Source organism: Hippocampus zosterae, chromosome 15 (genome assembly GCF_025434085.1).
Source record: "Hippocampus zosterae strain Florida chromosome 15, ASM2543408v3, whole genome shotgun sequence".
NCBI lineage: Eukaryota > Metazoa > Chordata > Actinopteri > Syngnathiformes > Syngnathidae > Hippocampus > Hippocampus zosterae.
Window position 1 is genome coordinate 3,731,105 of NC_067465.1, and position 24,176 is coordinate 3,755,280.

The following is a 24,176-nucleotide window of genomic DNA, read 5'->3' on the forward strand; positions in this document are numbered from 1 at the left end:
ATTGAACTACATCCATATACACTCCTTGGTGTTGCTGTTTTGCATTGTTCGAAATAAAAATGATCAGTTCACATTTCATAAAACAAAACTTGTAAATCAAGTCACTCGTATTTTAAGGCACAATTGTATTCATAATTGCTCAATATAATCCGGATTCAGTTTCATGTGATGCACTTGAATTCATCAAAATTGTCATCAAACCATAGGTTGTTTGTTTTATAATCAAATGGACTACACTTTATTGGGAAATTAAATAAACAATGCAGTGTTGTTGTGGAGGGAAAGCATAACAACACTGTCCAGCGTGTTAAATCTACATATATAAAAAAAAATGCTGATAAAAGAACGAGTCAAGCTTGATTGCATACATCTAAGTGGGGAAATGACTATTCACAATAGTAAAAGATTGCCTTTTGACGGTGCTGGGAGGCAGAGAGGGTAGGGCTTACAATTAGCTCAAACTATGAACAGAAGAGTTTAGTCCATTCCAAAGCCAAGTGGCATTCTTTACACAGTGTTTGGTGTACCGTCTGTACACCACATGATAAAAAAAGGAAAAGAAAAAAAAATATTAAACGCTCCAATTTGCGGCCCATTGACATGATCTGGTCCGGGAATTTTGCTACTCAGCCAAGCGCCAAAGGAAGATGCCTGCACACTCAACAGAACTAAGACAAACACATCGAAAAAGTCCATATCAATGCAGCTGAAAATTTTCACGCACAAAATGAAACAAGACATCCAAAAAAAACCTCACATTTGTGTCAACAAATAATTTTTGGCATTATTTAAATAAATAAAAAATATGATAAATAAAGGATTAATTGGCAATACAAATCATACCAATAAATAAGAACAACAAAAATATCCATAAATATGCCAAAAATCATTAAATGTGTTTTTCTATGTATACCAACTTCTTCAGAGATAGGTATGAAATAACAATTATGCGGGGTACTTGTGGACCAAATATTGGGCCTACTTTGTGCATTTTCCCCGTCTTCTGATCAAAGTACCGGTAAGTAAAAACTCGATCAAATATTTTTGACAAATTACCCTTTACGACTATCCTGTGGCGTGGGGGTGCGTTAAGAGTGATTCCCGCCACACGCCTATCTGTTTGGAAACTGATTGGGGGTTGACAATCCGAAATGTGAAACTTGTGCGAGGCCAGCGGGACCTCTGTAGATTGTTGTCGAGTCTGACAGGTGCCGTATGCGTTGTAAGCAAAAGTGGAGCGGCCATGCCACGCTACAGCTAAGCTAATAGCTAACAGCGGGGATTAAAAACAAAAACAATTATCGTGCATCCCTTGTGTCTAATAAAGCAACATACCTTCCATCTATTTCCGCACTGATTGCAGAAGACAAACGTGGTCATGGGCTCATCCGCACTGCGAGTTTGAACCTGCGGAAAATGCAAACGGGAGCAGTTGAACCGTGACCAGACGAAACGAGTCGCAGCGGCAAAAGCGGAGCGAAACCTATCATGCTGATGCCAAGGTACCTGTGTGTAGGTGCAGCATTTGCCTTTGCATTTGCCACAGGTGAAGAGATCCGTCTGCGTGCCCCCCGTGGTGGCCATCTGGTGGTCTCTGACTGCCTCTTTGGTCAAGTTCTTCCTCATTTCTTTCAGCTCGTCACTGGCCATTTCCTGCGCGGAGGAGGAACAACAACATGAATGCATCGAACAGCCGAAGTGAGCTGGAAAATACACAAGGGGAGATGCGGAATCAGCGTAAAAATAAATAAATAAAAATTCAAGAAGTGTGCCTGCATCTGATTAAAACAATTAGCAAAAATGTGTTGAGCAGTGTCATTTATACATGCGGTCGGTGCCTTTAAGTCGAATTTATTTCGGGACCGTGCTTGCAAATCAAAGCATTGAAATCATCTGTCCCCAATGAAATTAATGGAAAGGCCATTAATTGGTTGTGGCCCCCTTTCCAGAAAATAAAAAGTATGACCAAGGAAAAATTGCACTCAGATTGCACAAAGAGTTTAAAATGAGTGGCGCTGTATGACAAATACGGAAAACACTTTCACACACTGATCTGAGAACAATTCGGATCAATTTGGGTGGTGAATGCACCTCTGCGGTCATCTTGGCCATGCGCTCGGGGGTGACGCTTCCGCACAGCACCGTCCTCCTCAAATTGGGATTCTTCATGTCCTTAAGGTTGGAGATTCGGCTGCGCACGCGATTCTTGTACTTCATGTCCGTGTTCTTAAACTCTTGGAATATGCGTGAGGAGCGGCGGTCAAGGAAACACAACTCTGGATTGGCTTACATTTTTTGTTTTAAAGACACTTTTTTTTTCACGGCAAAGGATATATTCCTCAATCTGCGCCCCAAGCTCATCGCAGTCGGCACCGATGGCGATGTAGTCGTCTATAAGGGAAGGCAGAAGTGACAGTTTGAATGGAATCAACAGAGGAATCTCCAACTACGAGTACCACTGCAACTACAACCGCTGCGGGTACGACTACCACTGTTAGAGCTACTAACGGAACTCTGCACGGCAGCTCGTGGCGTATTTCCAGCAGAAAATATGGAGGCGTATGAGCATCCGTTTTTCGTTTTTTCCAAGTGACCGGGGTGCCATCTGGAGCAAAAATAACTCCCTTCTTTAAAATTGTACATAGGTCCATTCTATAGCATGGAGCCGGTGCTGAAATTGTGACTTTTTAAAGACGGAGGAATCCCCCGTCTATGGTGTGCCGGCCATTATGGTCAGCTTTTTATTTACAACACCAATGAGTCAGTACTACAACACGCACACACGCGCCACCACTACTACAAATGGTAATGGCAGTAACACTAATCTTGATACCTCCAGCCTGGAGAGCGTTGGACAGCATTTCTCGGCACTTGATCCGTATGGAGTCAGCGGTGCCGGGAGCACGAGGGAAGGTGTTGATTAACGAATTGCTGGAGACGTCGGCATGCTCGCTCTTGCCGCTGGAGTTACTGCTGGAGCTGCTAACGTAAAGCAACAGAGCAACGTCAATACGAACGCGCGAGGAAAGAAAACAAGCAGATAATAGGACTCAAGAGAGGACAGTTTGTTACCTTTCTTCCTTTGCCTCCGGACTTCCCTGCGAGGGAGATACGGGGCCCGTATCTTTCCTTTTGTCGTCTGAAGACTTGTCTCCACTGGCAGGCTCATCTGCAAATACCAAGACGGACAAATAACTTTACAACAGGTGCGTAATGAAAGATTCCAATAGAAATCAGACAGCCAGAGATTGAATTCAAGGAGGTAAATTCTCACGATGATGCAAAGAAAGGTGCGGATCACTATCGTGGTACTGCAATGACTTCCAAGCAGCCGATCCAGCATAAAAACAGCACGGGCCAAGGAGGTTGTTTTATAAACGGATGTTTACTTACCCAAAAGCTTCTTCCATGATTTAATCAAAGACTTGGCAAGGGATGTCACCTCCTCATCGGTACTCTGCTTTCGGATGGCGTTGACGGACATTCCAATTCTGGTCGACTGTGATGGAAAACCCACAGATTTTATAGATATACAGTATATGAGTTGTTTTTAAGGATACATAATTTGCATTTACAACGGTGCTTTGTGATAGGAGTTTCGTTGTCATGCTCACAACTCAAAAGACTCAGACTTCAAATCATTTTCCCCCCATGGAAATGAGTGCAAATTTCATTATTTGGTTCCAGGTTACCCCAAAAACAACCCCAAATTATTACTTGAGCTGAACTTGTTTACTGCTGATTATTCCAGAAAAAAAGGTAGTCAAAAACGCGTATATAATGAATTAAGGACAGCACGGTGGATGACTGGTTAGCACGTGTTGTTCATCATTTGCGTTCAAATATTTAAGACTTGGAAACTTCTAAATCAGCGATTACCACTTCTAATTGTTGGCACTGCAATGGAGTATTATTATCATCTTTTATATGATTGCATAAATCATAAAAATCTTCAGAGAATGTCGTGTGATTGTTGTAAACACGTACAACAGTGTTTTTGTCTGGTGTTTAGTTTGACAGTAAACTTAAGATGCCTCTTTTGGAAGAATTGTTCACTATTTACCCAACTGGTGCTGAGTACAAGATTTCTGGCGATTTTGAAAAACTCGCAGGTCGGCTCACTCGAATCTCAAGGCACCACCCCCTTGCACTACTTTGCGCTTTTTCAGGTTACCTGAAGTAGTTCCAGGGTCATCGGGACGCTGCGTAGCTCCTTGAGCAGGTCCAGAGCACCAGACTGTGAGGCAAAAACACAAGACAACTATTAAATACCCAGTCACACATGTAGATATGCCACCCAGCTCCATTTGTCAACATTGCACCCCGTTGTGGGGGTTCGGTGACGGTTTGAGCGCCGTTGTTGTTGCTAGCGGCTAACAGCTAGCCTGTAGTTTAGCATTAAAACATAACAGGTACATTAGCTCTACCGAGGCGTCTTTTCGTCATCGTTAGACGCTGAACGTTCAGCGAAAGGGTCCAACAGTGGCGAACAAGTAACCGGCGAGGATCGTTTTGTTGAAAGAGAGCCACTTTTTTTCTTTCAAGCTAACCGTTTCCATCAGCGTCCGTTTAGCCTGGCTGGCATTCATTCACATCCCATTGCATTGCAACGCCGCTCACCCCGTTTTTCTTCTGCGCCATTTTGTCCATTTTCTTGGCGATTCTAATAATCTCCTCCTCCTCCCGCTTGCCCATGGCGACAGGGAAGCCGAAAACGAAGCGCGCTGATAGAAGGCAGTGGAAAGACAAAGAAGGAAAAGGCAATCCCAGATGGGGAGCACGCCACTCCGATGAAAGCAGCGGCGCTCGAGCGGCGAGGCGGCGGATCCCCGAGCCTCCGCTGTGTAGCAGACCTGACTAATCGATGCCCCATGGACGAAGAGGCAGATAATCGAGACGGATAAACAAACCAACGACGGCTTTTCTCAGTTTTGGTATAGTTACTCTTTTTTTTGCGAGAGGTGGGGAGGGGGTAATATTTACAGTTGAGGCGTTTGATTAATGTTGTAGATTATTTGTAATATTTTAAAATCAACTAAATCATGGAAAACAGCACTCCTTATATTTTATAAATACTCTAATGGTTTAGCGGTGTGGCTATCATTATCTATCATTACTTATCCAGCACTTTCACAACAGTTGCAGCTGTAACAAAGCGCTTTAGACAACATTTGACGTTGTTTGAGAACCACTGTGCCATAGTATCAATTAACTATGAAAGAAATTTTACTTATAAATGTCGGTAACCCATTCATCAGGTGGTTTTATCCCATGCTCTGACTTTTTTTCTACCTCTAGCTAGTGCGCAAAATCTTCCAGCTAATCCCTATTAGGCCTGCGAAATCTCTAATCTGATTATGCAGCCTACTTGTCAATGGTAACTGTTCAAGTCACCTCTGCTGTCTCCTGCTCAAGAGAGTGAGTTCCTGAATAGCATTGTTTGAGCTGAGAATAATGTTCACATCGCAAATTGCCCGTATTAACTTTACGATAGCTTTTTGTGGCCAGTGAGTCCAAAGATGAGATTTCTTTAATTTTATCGTGCTACATAATTGGGTCACTAAACCATCCCACCCCTGCCAAAACAAGTATACAGTACATGTCAGACAATTTCTTTTGACATAATGCTATGCTTCGTGTTACCTTATGCTGAGCAAAGATTAAGCAAATTGGTCGCTGTGCTGACAGTCTTAAAATACCCTTCACGCGCGCGCACCCCCCCATACACACACACACACACACACACACACACACACACACGGCTGAGAGGCTTTCTCTGAAGCTCTGACAAGGACTAATATTCACTCTTTCAAATGTGAGAAATAAGGTAAAATCTTTGCATTTATACCCGTGGTCATGTCAGTAGATGTCCTTTAGTACCCGAAGGCCTCTTTTGTACCACTTACCTTTTATTTGGTCTTTATTTGTTTGTTTCTTTTGAGGGTTGTTGAATTGGTCGAGGTAGCGGAGGTGGTTTTCATTTCCAAGTCAGATGGGGTTGGCTTTAAAACACTACAGAGCAGTACTTCTCGCTTTTCACACCAAGTTCCACCTCCAAAAGTGAGAAGTTTCATTCCTAAAAAGTAAATATGAGGTTTCACAGTGCAGAGTTTCCTGAGTACTCCGTTTCCTCGCACATTCCAAAAACATGCTTGGTCGATTGATTGAATGCTCTAAATTGTCCATAGGTGGTATTGTGAGCGCAAATGGTCTATCTATCTATCTATCTATCTATCTATCTATCTATCTATCTATCTATCTATCTATCTATCTATCTATCTATCTATCTATCTATCTATCTATCTATCTATCTATCTATCTATCTATCTATCTATCTATCTATCTATCTATCTATCTATCTATCTATCTATCTATCTATCTATCTATCTTATAATTTAAAATATCCCTTACTTTGTGTCTTCTCCACAGTCACTCACCATGAGCAACACACCCATCCAGGAGAAGCCCATCCAGGCAGGCTCTCCAGCCAGCGGGCCTATGCAATCCTCCCAATCAGTACAGCCGATGTTCGACCCCTCAGTGCCAAAGCGTTTATGCTTCTACAAAAGTGGCGATCATACGTTCGGCGGGCACCGCGTGGTTATCAATGCCCGCACCTTTAAGACCTTTGATGCCCTCCTGGATGCCCTTTCCAAAAAAGTGCCTCTTCCCTTTGGCGTGCGGACTATCACCACACCCCGAGGAACCCACCTGGTGAAGGGATTAGACGATTTACAAGATGGGGGATCCTACCTGTGCTCCGACCAGAAGCGAGTCAAGCCGGTTAATTTGGAGGAGGTAAACCGGCGGCAGGTGCCCTGGAACATGCCCAGAGCCTCCAGTGTGGGCCGGCGCAGGCGCCAGGGACTCCAGTTTGCTTCCCTCGGGAGAGCTGACGATAGCAGCGGCAGGCGAGTGAAAGTGTCGGAACGAGTGGTCGTCAGGACGCCGAGGAGGCTGGTGGTCATCAAGAACAAGGATCCCGACGTGAGACGCACAATTGTGCTGCAGAAAAGGACAGCACCCACGTTTGATGCATTGCTGGACTACCTCTCACAGATTCTGCAATTTCCAGTGCTCAAACTCTACTCTATTGACGGAAGAAGAGTGAGTACTTGACTAATTTAGATCTTGATGTTTGACGGGAGTAATTAAGGCCCGACAACGAGACGGGTCTTTTGAGCTTGAAAACTCACCAATTTTTTAAACTAAATTTGACCTTCTTGATGCGATTGAATGAACACGGTTCAACAGAAAAAGACTCCTACCCTAACTTGTTGATTTTAGTGGAGTCACTATTATTGACTTGTCACAACAGAGGCTGTTGTTGCTCATGTTGTAAAATATCTCCTTGTCTTGCAGATTGGAGGTCTCGCTGCTCTAATCTTGTGCTCTGGATTCCTAGTGGCAGGGGGCAATGAGCCTTTTAGGCTCGACAACCACAGTTTCCAAAGGACAAACCAGACGGTCCAGGCAATGTCCATGGAAACAGGACATCCATCCATGCTGCAGCATCAAACCTGTAAGGGTTCAGGTCGGGCAAGTTGGTCATTAAAAAAATAAAAAAAGAGCTGACATTAAGGCCGCAGCACTGTTGTGCAGTCACAGTTGTCCTCACAACCAAGTCTTACTGTGTATCTTGTTTAGACAAAGTAGAAGTACCTTACTACCTGAGTAATAATGATCTTTCCCATCCTTCTGTCCCTGAAGACAACCACAAATCAGCCTCCAGTGGAAGATGCTCCAGGAATTTTTCGTCGTCATCCGAGCAGTATATCATCAACCAGATTAACAAGTCTCGGACAGGAAGTGCAAACAGTCACACTAGATCGCCTGAATTCAACCCGACTTGCATGGAGACGTGCGGATCCGCCACAGCGGCCGGCCAGCGCAACGCTTGCCTTTTACCTCAGGACGACGACATTGAGAAATCCTTCCGGGTGAACCGAGACGGCAGCATGACCGTCGAGATGAAAGTGCGTCTTACCATCAAAGAGGAGGAAATGCTCCACTGGACCACCACAGTCAGCCGCTCCAGCCTTAGTAGGAGGAGTCTTGGTGCCTCAGTCGCCGAGTCAGGCAAAGGCTCACCTGACTCAAACATCTACGTCGCCAAAGGAACCTCTGACTTATGTAAAGATGTGGCAAAAAAGGCCAACCAGCCTCTAGCAACTGAAGCAAAGCTCAGCTTTAATAACGTGGGAGAAGCAAGAAATAGGTTAAGATGCGCCCAAACCCCAGGCTCTCATCGTGTAATGAAGGAGGCCTCTTTTGAAACAGTGAAGATGCTGACAGAATCTAGGGTCCAAGGGAGCACCCTTGACCACTATTCATATTTGGAGAGGACTACTGAAGGAGACACAATGGAGGGATACTGCAGGATCAGACACAGCAGCAGCAGCAGCAGCCAACCCGTCCCAAAGCCTCGGAAAACTATTCGGAAAGGCAATACCACTTCCCTCCTGAAATCCTCAGGAGTAGCCGAGGTCCTCAAGATCGAAAATGATGGTACGGAAGTTCGGGAGACTGTGATGCGTATTTATGAGAGACAGGGCAGCTCCAACAATTGCCTTGCAAATGATGGCGCAGATGATACACCTTTGCATCGTTCCCCTCCGGAACCACAAAGCCACCAATCCACAGCCTCGGGGCCTTGTTCATCCAGCAATGACATTGATTTTAGCTTGCAGCAGCCTACTGCTGACTCACTCCAAAGACAGAAAGAGGAGATTTTGTCTTTGTCGTCAGAGCCAGTGTCTCCAGCACTCCAGGTGGCAAACAGACCACCTTCAGTGCCTCAGAATGTCGCCAAAATAGATAAAAACTCGCCAACTCCACTCCAGAAAAAGAGAAAGCCAAAAAAAAATTCCCAGTCAAGGTTAATGGATAAAAAGTATCAACAATCATCAGCAGACAAACACAATAGCGACACTCATGCCGGAAAAAAAAGCCTCAGTTCGACAGAAAGTACACACCGAAGGCTGGGTGAAGAAATGCACACGAACACTTCAGCGAGACATGGACGAGAATCAGAAACATTAGTTAGAACCTCAATCAGGGAAAAAAATAGGAATAAAGCAGCTTCTAAATATAACCACAATGTAAATACCCCATCTGTCAGGCCTCCCATGAAGAAGAATGTGTCCGATCTTTTAAAACTCCAACAATATTCAAGAAAAAAGACAAGCAGCAAGCACATAACCATGATTGACAACAAGCTGTCATCCACAGAGTTGGCTCAACAAAGTCTTTCAAAGATTTCCCTCAACCGGTCCCCCGCTGAAATCCAACAATACGTTGAGAACTGGTTGGAGGAGGTCATTCCAGATCCCGTGGTGTACATGGTCACCTCAGATGAACCACAACCACCGACAAAGGTTGTATTTCAGATTGGTTGTGAGTCAGAAACTGAGGAAAAGACTGAAACAAAGGAAATAGTAGATTACTGTCAGACTCCCTCTGATAGTTTGAGGATGACAGCTTCTTGTCTCTCGGTCCCCCTCACGGCCAAAGAAGAGACACCGACAAATGTTTCCATGGCAAAGGTTGAACCCACCCACCAGCAAAGTTGTGTATGGTCAAAAAACTCATCGGAATCAAACAATGAATCAGCTTCATCTCAAATACACATTTTAAGCCCCAAAGCAAAGCTAAAACCGGTCTTGCAGGAAATTTGTTCGTCAATTCACTCAATACAAATGACATCTGACCAATCAAGTAGTCCTCTTGATTTTTCATACCATGTGGCTTCGGTGTTTGGCTCTTCTTGTAAAAGCGTCCTCTCGTTTTTGTCGGTGATGGCTCTGAGAGATAGTCTAACGAGCGACAGCACAGATTCAATGAATGACTCTGAAGCCATGCTCCTCTTGAAGTTCCTGCAGAACATTTCTGCCGTCGAGGACCAGGACGAGCAACGGGCGAGTCTGATTGATTTGCACAGTGGAGCGTCTCCCCAGCTCATGAAGTGCTGGATGGATTTCCAAACCTGGAGGGAAAAGCTGGAGACGGAATCACTCACTCCGAAATTTCAAGGCACCCAAGAATCAATTAGGGTTCAGGGTGTAATTGTTGACCAGCTAATGAAGGAGTTTAATATGCCGTATGACCTCAGAAGGGAGATTTCCTCAGCACTTCAACAGGCTCCTGGAGAAGAGTGCACTGTTCTCGAGCCTGACAAAAACTACTTGGAATCAGCAGATGTGGAGCAGGTTGTGCAGGACCCAGACTTAAAACAATTCTCTGATAATGTTTGCATTCATGAAAGCACAAATGATAATCGCTCATCATGGGCTGGAGGGACGGAAGAAGAACCTCCAAAGGAAACAGGCTGCGAAAGTAAAGAACCAAACGTGTCATTGGTAAACACAGGGGAAATCCAAGTTCGAGAAGAAAAGGAGGAGTCAAAGGAACCTTTGGGTGAAGGGGAGATGAAACAGAAAGGAAGTGAGGAGGGCACGGAGGAAGAAGCAGTGTTGAAAGAAGAGGGGGAAGAAGAGGAACTTGGCAAAGAAGGGACAAAGAACAAGGAAAGTGAGGAAAAAAGCAAAGTAATTGAAGAAGCAGGTCATAAAAAGATAGATGAACGCCAAGAAGCAAGACAAGATGGAGCAGAGGCAGATTTGAGTAAAGGTAATGAGGAAGATGTGGTCGAAGAAGATGAGGACAATGAGATAGAGAAAATCACTACGGAGAAGTCTCATCATGAAGATGTCACGGAGGAAGGAGCAAGAGAACTTGTTGAGAGGAACGAAGAAATTGACAAAGATGGGGAGGAGAATCATATAGAAGAGGAAAAGAAAGACAAAGATGACGCTGATGAAAATGTGGAAAAGGAAGCAACAGAGGTCTTGAGTTTTGACAACAAGGAGGGTAATGCAGACATGCCTGAACTTACTACAGACAAGCAACAAGTAGGTCTTGAAGAACAGTCAGAGAAGCTGGAAGAGAATAAGGAGGGCACTCGAGAAATTAATCCAGAAGAATCTGTAGATCAAGTGGAGATGGTTGGCGGGATAAAGGATGAACCAGAAAGTGATTACAACTTAGGATGTTACCAAAAACCAAATCCAGTGGTAGAAGTTACAGCAAATGAACTCGATGAGGGCCTTAAAGCCTTGGCCAAGGATAAGGAGAGTGAGGATGACTTGGGATGCTCCCTGAGAGCAAATACAGGGGTAGAGGATACAGCAAGTCCCCATGAAGAAGGAAGTGAAGAAATTGAAGAAGTGCACGAAAAGGGGGGTGATAGTGAAGAAAAGGACCAAGATAAAATTGTGGAAAATATGCAAATAGAAGGAACAGACGTCTTGAGCGAAATGAGCAATGAGGAAGGTGTTCATACCATCCCTGAACCTGCTTTGCACACGAAACAAGTAAATCTAACTGACCAGACAGGGAAGCTTGAGGAGGAGGAGGAGGGCACTTATCCGAAGGAACAATCTGGAGAGAAGGTGGAGGAGCCAAAGGAGACACCAACTGAAACAAAGAGTGAAAATGGCTTGGGGTTTCAAGAACCCAAACCAGAGGTTGAGGGTTCATCAAGTGCACCCAGTGAGAGTTTTGAAGAAGTGGTCAACGAGAAAGATGTGGCTGTGGAGGATGAAGATCAGGAAAAGGATGACATTGAGGACAATATGGAAGGGGAAAGTACAGAGGTCTTAAGTGAGGACAACAACGTAAAGGGTTATGGTGATGATGCAGTTGTACCCGAACCTACTGCAGATGCGGAACAAGAAAATCTAACAGAACAGATAGAGAAGCTGGATGAGGAGGACACCTGTCCTGAGAAAGAGTCTGGAGAAGAAGACCTTACAGCCAGTATTCCTGACGAGACCTTAGGTACAAACCCGCAGAAGGAGTCAGATGAGAAAGACAATTTAAACACGAGCCATGGCACCGAATCACCACTGGAGTATTTGTCTGATGAGCGCTTTGAGGAGAACAAGGCTCATGAAAACAAGGCAGAGATCCACCCTCCCGATCGAAGGAACACCCTCAGCCACCCGGTGGAAATATCACAAGAACTCCTGGACTTTGTAAACTCTGCACTCCAGTCTTCCTCGCTTATATTTGCGTATGACGATCACGGCAACATTAGAGTAGAAGCGGATCGTGCTCAAATCACAGAAATTCAGACTACCCTCCACCCAGCGATCCAAAGAGATTGCACATATGGTTCGAAATGCCTCCAGAGCCCGATCACCTCAGACTTATCAGACTACAGACCAGAAAGTTTCGAAAGCGGTCCATATCAAAGCCAAGAATCTGAGGCTATCACTTCAGAGAACAGCGAAGATGCTTCTGAGAGCTTCCCAGAAGGCTTGACTGAAAGAACTAATCCGGAGTCGGCTACCTCCCAAATATCGAAAAGTCATTCCGAAGGTGGGAGTTTCTCTTCAAGTGATTCCCTTACAAAAGGATCAAGAGAGGTTTTATCTTGCTGCAAAAAGGGTGACAATGACCAATCCTCTCCGACAGAACAGAATCCGGAACCCGGTAATGGCATTTTGATTGACCGAGGTCGATGGTTACTCAAGGAAAACCATTTGATAAGGAATTCACCGCCAATCTCTGAGGGCATGTACAACGATTTGGACACTACCTCTGAAGACATGGGGAACTCCAGTGAGGAGTCCCAGACTCACAACATAAGACAGGACACGCTACTTGCAGCTATATCCTCATCTGATCTAGAAGAACTGGCCAAGCCTCAACCTCCAAGGTGCAGCTACTTCACCATGCCACACGGAAGCGACTCGGACCCATTCCTGGATGACACTAGCAACCAAAGTCGGAGCAAAGACACACACTGTGCGAAAGGAAGAGGCTTCAGGGTGTCGCCTGTGACTGACACCTCCAAAACGTTAGCCAACAGAAATTGCAGCCTTTCATCTTTTGCATCGGTGGAGTTTAAAATAACGGACAGAAAAGTGCACCCTGAAGGAGGAGAGTCCACGGCCGGGGTGGAAGCACGAGGGATCCCTGGTGACCGGAACCAGTCACAAGACTCCGCAGATGCAATGAATGTCAGGTGCGGACAGTATTGTGAAATTCTCTAACTGGTATAAGTTAGCGAGGTACACACATACGCATTTTTAACATTGTAGCTGGATTTTAAAATGTAAGGATTTGCGAGTGTAAATTTTTACCGGTCAAACAAACATTTATGTTGGCTAACCCTGAGCATTTTGGGAAGGAATCATTCATTCATAGGATAATGTTCCAGAGCCGTCCGACAAAATTACACCGACATTGATCGCAAGAAGGAAAAAATGTTCTCGAACATCTGTGTGGATCCCGCTTGACCTGTAATTCTTTCTCATCAATGACTAAATGAAAGTACCTCACATTTTATGTTCTTTCAATTGATTTTCTGCCAATACAAGAGGTGTTATAGTTTGCTCATTTCATTTCATGTACTGTACGATACTGCCTTTCCCCCCCGCCCCCCAATGCACAATATCGTGAACAGTGGTTTATCAGACCATTTTCAACCATTTTTAAAGGGACTGAATTGTGACAAAATGCTGCACAAATCTGTAAATAAGTCAATAAAATATTTTTCTAATTGTACAGACTGAAATTTCTCAATTTGAACAGACCATATTTTTTTTCCCAGATCAGAATACAAGATGAGTTATTGTAGAAGTATAGTCTCCAGCAAATCCCGCGACACTGGGGAGGATAAGTAGTTTGAAGAATGGATGGATTGAATGACTACTGCCTTCAGCAACCTTTGAGGACTCATGACTTTCACAAGGTTAGTCGCTAGCGGAGATGTGACTTTTATTTGTCTCTATTCCTCTTCATGAAAAACACTTTGCAGAAAAGTGAAAACATCTCGATGTAGAAGGGAAAATTTATTTCAACATTTTTTTTCCTATATCATCCATTCCGCCATGCTGCCATAATAGAAAACTAGAGCATTGGCCAAAGACAAAAATATTTGAATAATTGGAGAAATATGGAAAAATTCTACCCCAAATGATAAAATTATACACAAAATATTACGCAAAAAACAGTCATTTCCGATGAAAAATACACAAGCATTTACTATGCAGTGTTGAAACTATTGAAAAAAAATACCGGTACACGAATACTGTACTCGAAAAAAATACTGGACAAAAATTCACCGTGAGCCAGAACCTCAAGACAGTGAGCCAACTGAAACCACCACAACCACGCTGCCCTGAAAACATTTATTTGAATTGTCGCAGTATTTAGTGTCTTCACACTTAACTGAAGGGCAGGGTGGGGGTGTCATCTGCAGTTGTCACCGGCTCAGGGTGGATGATGCTCCCTGATGCTGTCAGACACGTGCAATTGACATTTAACATGAGCACCAATTGGGAAGGTTAACCCATTTGCCGCTAGCGCTAATGCTTGCGCCTCCCTCACACACACCCATACTCACAAAAAAAAAGGAGGGGGGGTGGCGTTGATTATAAAGTGACCCTTTTGGATTCTTTCCAAGGTTTTAGTCTGTCACTATGGTGATTTAGAGAAAAGCCCTCATTCATCTTTTGTTGTGGAATGAACACTTGGAGGGAAAAAAACCTTCACTTTCCTGTATAAAGATGAAAAAGAGGAATTTCTTGCCATAATTGTCCGTACATCACAAAAGCAAACCGTGTGGAGTGGCATGGCTCTTGGATTTACACCCTTTTAGATCCTCACTTTTCGATCCCCCCTTCTCTTTCAATGTCCAGTTTCAACAATGTTGAGGGTGATCGCTATGACAACCCGGCAGACGGGTGGGTGCTGATTTCCCGTCATGGGAGATGAAACAAAGAGCGGCTTTTTGCAAGGCCCAAGGACTGCGGTTTTGAAGTCACATCGTGGAAGGGAAGTCCAATGTGACATTTCTTGCACATCTTATCAGGTGGTAACATAGCCGAGCCGAACAATGATGTTAAGTTTAACATTTGACTATCCAATGGGATTTTCAAAAGATACTGACGTCACTGGATTACTTGATCGAGTTATTATGTAAAAGCGCCTTTGCTGGATTCCGTGTGAAAGACAAAGATGCGTTAAAACCGTTCTGTCCGTTTTGCAGGATCTCTGTGTGAAAGATGCCTGCTAAAACGAAAAGGCTATGCTCCAGTGAATGAAAGGAACAAAAGTGGCACTCAATTGAGCACAGACCTCCCAATAGGCTGAGCTACAGCATACGCACTGGCATCAGCTCTGTTTTGACTGAAGTTGTTTTGCAACGTCATGCATTATTCAATGCAAATGAGAGGAAAATGACATAAAGAAAAAAAAATATCCATCCATCCATTCATCCATCCATCATCTACCGCTTATCCGGGGCCGGGTCGCGGGGGCAACAGCTTTAGCAGGGAAGCCCAGACTTCCCTCTCCCTAGCTACTTCTTCCAGCTCTCCCCGGGGGATCCCGAGTCGTTCCCAGGCAAGCTGGGTGACATAGTCTCTCCAGCGTGTCTTGGGTCTTCCTCGGGGTCTCCTCCCGGTGGGACATGACCGGAACACCTCACCGGGGAGGCGCTCAGGGGGCATCCGAATCTGATGCCCAAGCCACCTCATCTGGCTCCTCTCGATGTGGAGGATAAGCGGCTCGACTCTGAGCCCCTCCCGGATGACTGAGCTTCTCACCTTATCTCTAAGGGAGAGCCCGGACACCCTGCGGAGAAAACTCATTTCATTAAAAAAAAAAATATCTTCAGCAAATTCTTATTTTTGGGGAACATAAAACCAATCAAAAACCAAATCCGGGTGTGTAATGGACGAGGTTTTGGAGTGTCAATCACTCCTGTCAAGAACTTGAGTGCAAATGAGAGGACAGCCCACAGAGATAAGTCATTCCAAGGGGTGTGTATATTAATTCTAGAGTGGCCACATGCCTGACAACTAAATCTCCTCAGCAAGTGTCTCAGGAGACCTGCCGGTGAATCAACACGCTGTTGCATTATCATGATGATTTTTTTTTTCAAACAAGCAATACCAAAAACCCAATTCCTGGCACTAGTGGGACAGATTCTTAATTAGGCGATGATTGAACAGTTCACAAAAACAATCTCCTTGGCAGAGGTGAACCCGTGATTCAGTCCCGTGCGGAATGAAAACAATTTGGCCCAAACAGTGACAACGGCAAATATCGGCGGGGGCCCGACAAACAATAATTAGCGCCGACTGTCTGCATTCTGCTCGCTGACAAGTCAGCAATACACAATCCCTGCCTGGCTGCTTCATAAAGAGGCCTGGGAGCAGGAATTTTTACATCAACACCCCCCCCCCCCACCACACACGTCCCCTCACTCCCTCCCTGCTTCCAAGTGGGTTGATCATGTGGATGTCCACTGTCACTTCCAGTGAAGGGGCTCCACTGTTTACTCACTTTGAGGCCCTTAGGCGGCAAATTTTGACTTCAGCGTTGTTATATCCACTCAAATACTAACACCGATGGCGGCCCAGTAGCCCAGTGGTTAGCACGTCGGCTTCACAGTGCAGAGGTACCGGGTTCGATTCCAGCTCCGGCCTCCCTGTGTGGAGTTTGCATGTTCTCCCCGGGCCTGCGTGGGTTTTCTCCGGGTGCTCCGGTTTCCTCCCACATTCCAAAAACATGCGTGGCAGGCTGATTGAACACTCTAAATTGTCCCTAGGTGTGAGTGTGAGTGTGAATGGTTGTTCGTTTCTGTGTGCCCTGCGATTGGCTGGCAACCGATTCAGGGTGTCCCCCGCCTACTGCCCGAAGACAGCTGGGATAGGCTCCAGCACCTCCCGCGACCCTAGTGAGGATCAAGCGGCTCGGAAGATGAATGAATGAAAAAAAAAATAAACATGAATGTGCAGACAAAACGACTTGTACGCCCCAGATCACCTTTGATAACTGCGCATTCCAAAACTCATTCATAACCCCCCCCCCCCACACTTTAATTAATCCGGGAGGCTGTTTTCATGCTTCGGTGCTGCTGTTTGGGTTAGCAACAGCGATAAAATAGCAAACCACATAGGTGAACAATAGCATTTCCAGTAGGAACGGAGGGATCTGTTTTTCCAAAACTAGGTTATTATTCTTAGAACAAAAACTAAAATTGAAAAAAAAACTTTTCGTTCAGGAAATTTTTAAAAACTGCAAGTGCTTTCCAAAAAAACTGGGGTCTGTACTGTGGTCAGAAACAGGTGAACTTGTTTGACAATATGTGTGTGTATGTTGAGCACATTTGGCAAACCATTCATCAGTGCAATCCTTTGCAAAACATTATTTTGGGCAAGACTGTGTTGACATTATTCCTCTTTCCTAATGTCACTATAGGAGAAGTGAATCTTATGAACGAGCAGTTACTTTATTGCGAGACAGTATTCTTCTTTGCACATCGCCAGCAAAAACAACCTTCGTTAGTATAAGAATGGATGAATGAATAAAATATGTCATTATTCCCTCGTTGGTCTTAGCCCCGAGGGTGAACATCTCCAGCGAAGCCGTTTTATGGAATGCAACATCGTTAACGATAACATTAGGCAGGCCGCACTTCCGTCTAACCATTCACAATGATTTGAAGGTGCTTGTGGAACATTTGAGTCATCCAATTGTTCCTTTCTTCCTTTGCACAAATTTAAAGTCCAGTAAGTGAGGGACTCTAGCTCACAGACATTGCCCGAAGGCAAAAAATGTGAAAAGGTTGCTTGAAAAAAGCGTTTGTGCGCCCAACAAACACGATGAAGCTCAACAAAATTCCCCTTTGACTGGGATTAGATTTGTTCGTTTTGAATGCAAGATGAATAATTGAGGGTGGACCTCCATAAAGACCCGGAATGGAAAATGGGGCGGATGGCGGGGGGGTGAGTGCTTGGACCTAAGACCTGATTGGACGCTTCCACTTGTCGCTCCAAACACGCAGCTCATTTGCATAAGGACGAGACTATAATTAAGCAGGCGCGAGTCCGGTGACGTTGTCCGGTCTTGCGAGCGGCACAGATCCCAACTTGCGCCATGTCTAGTTTCAGAGCAGCAACTCCTCAGTCCTCCTATAGGAAGATGTTCGGCGGGGATAGAACCGTGAGAAGCAGCTACTCCACCCGTCAATATTCCGCTCCCATGCGCACCACCCGGGTGTTGTCGTTCGGGGCGCCCGGGGGCGCCGGCGGCGGCGTCGTTTACGCCACCAAGACGCAGCGTCTGCGCAGCAGCAACGCCGCGGCCATGCCCCGGCTCGCCTCGGAGCAGCTGGACTTCTCGCTGTCCGACGCCATCAACAGCGAGTTCATCGCCAACCGCACCAGCGAGAAGGCGCAGATGCAGTCGCTCAACGACCGCTTCGCCAGCTACATCGAGAAGGTGCGCTTCCTGGAGCAACAGAATAAAATCCTGCTGGCCGAGCTGGAGCAGCTCCGCGGCAAGGGCACGTCGCGTGTCGGCGACCTGTACGAGGATCAGATGCGGGAGCTGAGGCGCCAGGTGGACCAGCTGAGCAACGAGAAGGCCCGGGTGGAGGTGCACCGGGACAACCTGGCCGATGACATCGGGAGGCTCAGAGACAAGTAGGCTCACTCGCACGGTCACTTCATTAGGTACACCACCAAAACTCCAGCTGGTGGGGGGTTGGGGGGTGTGCTGCGTGGTTCGGAAACTTTTTAAACCTCAAATACTTTCGTTTGTGTTCTTCGCGCTTCCTTCCAAGTTACCAAAACAAGTATGTAATGGGCATTATAAGACGCTAAATTGTACTTTTGGGTGTGAATTTGAGTGCGAAAAGTTCTTTTGTTGTTTACATGTGCCCTGCAGTTGGTTGGCGACCAGTCCAGGGTGTATAACCTGCTTCTTGCCCAATCAACTGACCCTAGTGAGGGTCAGTGGGACACAAAATGGATAAATGAATGAACATTTTCACAATGAACTATCGGGAAAAAATGGACCTTCATAATGATTCACTTAAGTTATTTAAAAATTGCACATTAACAAATGTTTTAATGTATGGACCTTAGAGTTAAACTTTAACAATTGTATTGCACTCGATTTAAAAACGACTTCAAGAGGACTCTTAACACGATGCAGTTTGAACATTTAAATCATTGCTTCTGCGCGTACCGCTAGAGGGAGCTCGTGTAACATGAGCATTACACATACCATACTTGGACAAGCACTGCCAAAGTCTTAAAAAAAAGACTCAAAAACGCTTCAATCGTTCAAACTTGTGCAACTCAATGAAAATGTATTCGTATTTCGTAGGTCCGAACACAACACCCCAAAACCCTTGCAGTGCCACCCCCTGGAGAGTGACCAAAAAAACTCCAGTTTGATCAGTTTCGCTGATCAACATAACGAGTTGCAAACTCAGTCACAGACCGAACACGTATGTCAAGTTACTACTGTAATCTGAAATATTGATGATCTTGTTACACTGTACTCACACATTTTAAAATACAGTCGCATAGGAGGCCCAAGTGTTCGTCAAAAAAGGAAGCAGAGGATTTTTATTTGCAGATGAAAATGTCTGTGGCATTTTTAGTTTTGCCGGTTATTTTTTTAAGTGAAGTCAAGACATTAAAGAAATCCAAGTTACTGGTATTTTCTCACCGAAGAAGCCAAAACACGTATTTCAACAAAACATTGTGATGGCGTTACATTTTGCAGGTGTTCATAATGAAGTCTCCAGAGGCTTGAACATGTTCAAACTCCTTGCCAAATGTATTGTCTGTCATGTCAGGTTGCAGGATGAGATGTCCCTGAGGGAAGAGGCCGAGGCAAACATGCAGAGCTTCCGACAGGTAATAGTATGACCCCAACCATTGCACTCCTCGTTTTGAGTAAAAATTGATACACAAGTGTAATGTTGAGCCGTTCAACTTTCAAGGTTCCACTGTAAGGTGATTTAAAACCGATGCTGTCATACTAAATGGTCACGAGTCTCCCATTCGTCTCTATGACTGTTCCCTTTCTCCCCAGCGAGACAGGAATGCGCCCCCGTGGTGGCACAACAGCGGATTGTAGCCATGATCCCAAACGGCCGGAGAGCAGGGCCCGCTAGGACAAGACAGGGTTGTATGCTTGGTTGGTTGGCTGGCACTAATGTGCTCAATCAGGCCTGCCAGGAGAGGAGATCTTTTTAAGTCTGACTGGTCACGCTGAATGAGACTTAAACAACAACAGTGTGAGCGCAATGTGGTTATCAGAGCGAGAGGGCAAGCCACCGTGAGATATGTCCGCCGAGCAACGGAATCCGTTACGTGGATGGTGATTAATGTCAAGTCAATGGCATCATGCCGATGAGTCATGCGAGTAGCAGCGACGATATTAGTTAGCAACTGTTTCAAACCAGCTGTGTGTAGACACTGCAGTCTATACACTGTTTTATAAGAATGGCAGGAAGGAACTCGGTGTGTCATGCCAACAATGAGGCATTCGCCGCCTGCTCGCTGGCCCGCTCAGTCAGGCAGACATTCACCATCCTAGCCCCCCCCCCCCCCCCCGACCCCCCCCGGCCCGTTTGGGATACCCGGGCTAAATAGCGCGCTTTGTTTGTAGCATTAGCGCCGAGCAAAGCCGCTTCATTTGCTGATACCTCATTTGACGACCTGCCAAAATGCGGAGGACAAAAGCTTGGCAGTGTGACGTCACCAGGAGAACTACAAAACAAATAATATAATACATATACATACAATATAATACAAATGAATAATTGTTCAAATATGTGCTGTGTTAAAAAAGTTCAAGCCGGTGTAAAATGATGCAGAATTTGAACATTGAATTCAGTGATTCTGTCCTGTACCACAAGAGGGAGCCCGTGCACCACTACTGATAGCGCATTTTGAGAATCATTGGAGAAGAACGTCAGACAAGGCTAAACTGGCACGTTTGCCGTTTGACCTTGACAGCCAAGTTTGATCACTCGCCATCAAAAGCAAAGGAACTCTTACAAAACTCAATTTCGGGAAGTCAGAGCTGGATCAAACATGTGTGTGATGAAAGTTACTACAATTAGGAGGAGGAGCTAAAAGAGGTTGGAAAGCGTCCGGCGGTGTCAGCAAAGATGCAAGATATAATTCATGTTACCTGAAAGCACACTTATGAGGTCAGCTTGTGGGTATCATGGTGCAGGATGTGGACAACGCTGCCCTCGCCAGACTGGACCTAGAGAGGAAGGTGGAATCTCTCCAGGATGAAATTGACTTCCTCAAGAAGCTGCATGATGAGGTAAGCCTCTTTTTTGCGTGGCAACTGAGGATATACTGCCCACGTACTCTCAAGGGATCTCTTTTTTTTATCCGCTGAGCAATACAGGAATAGAAATTATGTGACATGAGCACATACTGGTTCCATGGCTTGCTTGACAGGAAATGCTGGAGCTGCAGAACCAGATCCACATGCAGCAGCACGTGCAGGTTGACATGGAAGTGGCCAAGCCGGACCTGACTGCCGCCCTGAGGGACGTCCGTTTGCAGTATGAGAACCTGGCCTCCAAAAACATCCAGGAGTCTGAGGATTGGTACAAGTCCAAGGTTAGGATTTTAGATCACATGGCTGGAATGCATTCCCGCACAAAAAGCAGCCTCCTCCTCAGTGTTTATTTAATATTTGTTGTCGTTTTTCATTGTTGCACATCTCACACTAAAACAGTCAGAAATGGCGCAATTTTGCAAGAGCAACGTTGTGTACAATGTAGTCCCTCCTTCGCTCTACCATGGTTCACTTTTCATGGCTTCACTTCTTCGCGGCTAGTTTGATCATATTTACATGGCTAATTTGTCGCGATGTCACAGGATTTTCTGCCCAATATTTTTGCACACGGACTCTTACTGCAGAGCAATACGTGGAAGCCAGGAGGAAAATGTGCATACAAGGCAAAGAATGTCCAAAGTTTTGGATCAGGTGGTATCAACTGCAGGTTTTACCCAAAAGTTAGCTTCTACTGCCCCCTTTGGAAACAAGGGAGTACTGCAGTTTAAAGTGCTCTCACTCTCTCACAAAGACCAAAAACCACCTTTCATTGTTTCCTCTCTTTGTCCTGGCTCATTTCCTCTTAGTTTGCCGATCTCACTGAAGCGGCCGCCCGCAACAACGACGCTCTGAGGCTGGCCAAGCAGGAGGCCAACGACTATCGACGCCAGATTCAGGCTCTTACCTGTGAGGTGGATGCCCTCAAGGGAACCGTGAGTAGCCCGTCTGTCGTGATCTTCAAGCTTACGATGGAAGCTCCGACGCTCGCTCGCTTTCTCCCCAGAATGAGTCGCTTGAGCGGCAGATGCGAGAGATGGAGGACAACTTCTCGGCGGAGTCGACGGGCTATCAGGAATCGATGGCGCGGCTGGAGGACGACATTCACAACATGAAGGATGAGATGGCTCGCCACCTGCGGGAGTACCAGGACCTCCTCAACGTCAAAATGGCCCTGGACATCGAGATCGCCACCTACAGGAAGCTACTGGAAGGAGAGGAAAACAGGTGACCATGTTGAATTCACTGTATTGTGTTTTATTTTTTTTTGTTGTAGTTGTGCATATTTCATTTGGTATTTTGGGGCAAATATTTGAGTTTTTTTCTTATATCTCTCATTTAAAATAAAATAAATATTTTTGGCTTTTTTTTCAAATGTTTTGATATTTTTTTCCTCATAGTTTTTGTATATTTTGTAATATTTAAAGTTGCAATTTCCCACCCTTGGATTAAGTAACGAAGGTCGTATGGTGTCGGTGTCATATTTTTGTCTTTGTCTATAAATCTTATTTTCAAAGCATTTGAATAATTTTCATTTTTTTGTTTTGGTTTGTGCATGTTTCTGTACAACGGTATATCATTGCCCCTTTTTCAAATATTTGTGTATTTATTTCAAATAATTTTCCGGTCTTCCAATATCTGAATACATTTCAGCTAGAATGCAGGTATTTTGCGTGTAAAGTTGTATTAGTTTATCACATTTTTAATAATGTTGTTGGATTTCCTGTCAAATCTTTTCAAATTTTCCCCTAAAACTTTGGCAATATTTTAAAAATGTTTCGAGTATTTGTTTTTGTTTGGTCAAACACTTTCATATGGTATTTTTTTTCAAAGATTTTTGTATTTTAGGTTGAATACAGTGGTGCAATCGCTTGTGTATTCATACCGGCGTTTACCTCATTTACAGAATCTCCACCCCAATGCCGAACTTGTCGTCCCTCAACCTGAGAGGTCGGTTTACCCTGACACCTTTTTTCCACCATTCACATCGCTTCGATAATTAACATTGCATTCTTTACAGAAACCATGATCGATTACAAACCTCAAGTGGAAACCACAACCACCAAGAAGGTTCTCATCAAGACCATCGAGACCAGAGACGGTCAGGTACAAAACGCACGTTCTTCGTAATGACGTTGGATTGACGATTTACATGTACTCTTAACGTGTCTCCGTTAAGGTGATCAACGAGTCAACCCAGAACCACGATGACATGGAGTAATAAGGCCACACACAAACGATACGCTGTTCACTGGCTCTGCACTCAATGACACACTTAGCTTTGAAAAGTGCCTTTTATATGTCATGATTTGGTGAGCGAGTTAGTTTGAAACAATTTGTTGAGCTTCCATTTCTCTTCTCTTTTTTTGGGGTCTCCGACACAATAATTAACAATAAAAATAGCATTCCTGGACACACATAGTCATACGAAGCATCTCACTTGTAGTCAACCTTTTGCTAGATTCAGTTTGTACACAACCAAATGCTAAACCCGTCACCGTTGCCTTATATTCAGCAATAAACTAATAAGACTGTGAGCGAGGTGTGATGCTTCGGGGCCCGGGGGTGCACTTTCATTGTCAAATGCTAATAATGAATGAACTCATCATCGAACGCACTCACGTTTTTCCCTAAGCAACTGTTCCTAATGGTTTCCTTCCTCATTAACACCTGTATCGTCCCCACAGTGTCAAGTCAAAATGTGTTAAACCACTAAATGATGAAGACTGCACGAAACATGTGAAAGTCTGCTGAAATGTTAAACGAGCATTATAATGATTTCATGATTGAGGTTGGTTGGTCTTACAGTAGTGATTCCCAACCAGTGTGTCGTGAGAGCTCATTAGTAGTGTTGTGGAAATTATCCAGTGTCACTTATTTGGATGAAAAGAGGAAATACATTGGTGCCTTGAGATACAAGTTAAATCCCAACCAGGCCCACTTGAAAATTGTGTTGTGTATGGGTCATCCAAACGTGCCCAAATTTAGCCCAAAAATAG

General features: G+C 44.8%; 3 protein-coding genes across 4 annotated transcripts; 2 read left to right on the plus strand and 1 right to left on the minus strand.

Annotated features, from left to right (window-relative positions):
- Nucleotides 1-108: 108 nt before the first annotated feature.
- On the minus strand, nucleotides 109-4,859 carry tcea1 (transcription elongation factor A (SII), 1). 2 transcript variants are annotated; one of them, XM_052088214.1, is made up of 10 exons: nucleotides 4,621-4,859; nucleotides 4,175-4,237; nucleotides 3,394-3,499; nucleotides 3,073-3,169; nucleotides 2,834-2,979; nucleotides 2,335-2,391; nucleotides 2,092-2,246; nucleotides 1,507-1,653; nucleotides 1,336-1,407; nucleotides 109-668 (listed from the first exon to the last, which is right to left on the minus strand). In XM_052088214.1, the coding sequence occupies exons 1-10, from the start codon at nucleotides 4,693-4,695 to the stop codon at nucleotides 660-662; spliced, it is 927 nt and encodes a 308-aa protein (XP_051944174.1). In that variant the 5' UTR covers nucleotides 4,696-4,859; the 3' UTR covers nucleotides 109-659. The 2 variants fall into 2 exon arrangements, with proteins under 2 accessions (XP_051944174.1, XP_051944173.1); XM_052088213.1 differs by having other exon boundaries at nucleotides 2,834-2,982; nucleotides 4,621-4,858.
- An 862-nt stretch (nucleotides 4,860-5,721) lies between these two features.
- Nucleotides 5,722-16,420, plus strand: LOC127616565 (oxygen-regulated protein 1). Its single transcript, XM_052088226.1, has 5 exons — nucleotides 5,722-5,827; nucleotides 6,430-7,107; nucleotides 7,363-7,534; nucleotides 7,711-13,030; nucleotides 13,619-16,420. The coding sequence occupies exons 2-5, from the start codon at nucleotides 6,439-6,441 to the stop codon at nucleotides 13,689-13,691; spliced, it is 6,234 nt and encodes a 2,077-aa protein (XP_051944186.1). The 5' UTR covers nucleotides 5,722-5,827; nucleotides 6,430-6,438; the 3' UTR covers nucleotides 13,692-16,420.
- Nucleotides 16,421-17,896: 1,476 nt separating this feature from the next.
- viml (vimentin like) lies at nucleotides 17,897-23,714 on the plus strand. The gene is made up of 9 exons (XM_052088180.1): nucleotides 17,897-18,503; nucleotides 19,670-19,730; nucleotides 21,061-21,156; nucleotides 21,297-21,461; nucleotides 21,987-22,112; nucleotides 22,184-22,404; nucleotides 23,084-23,127; nucleotides 23,198-23,283; nucleotides 23,357-23,714. Exons 1-9 carry the CDS (start codon nucleotides 17,956-17,958, stop codon nucleotides 23,396-23,398), a joined length of 1,389 nt encoding a protein of 462 aa, XP_051944140.1. The 5' UTR covers nucleotides 17,897-17,955; the 3' UTR covers nucleotides 23,399-23,714.
- The last annotated feature ends 462 nt before the right edge of the window (nucleotides 23,715-24,176 follow it).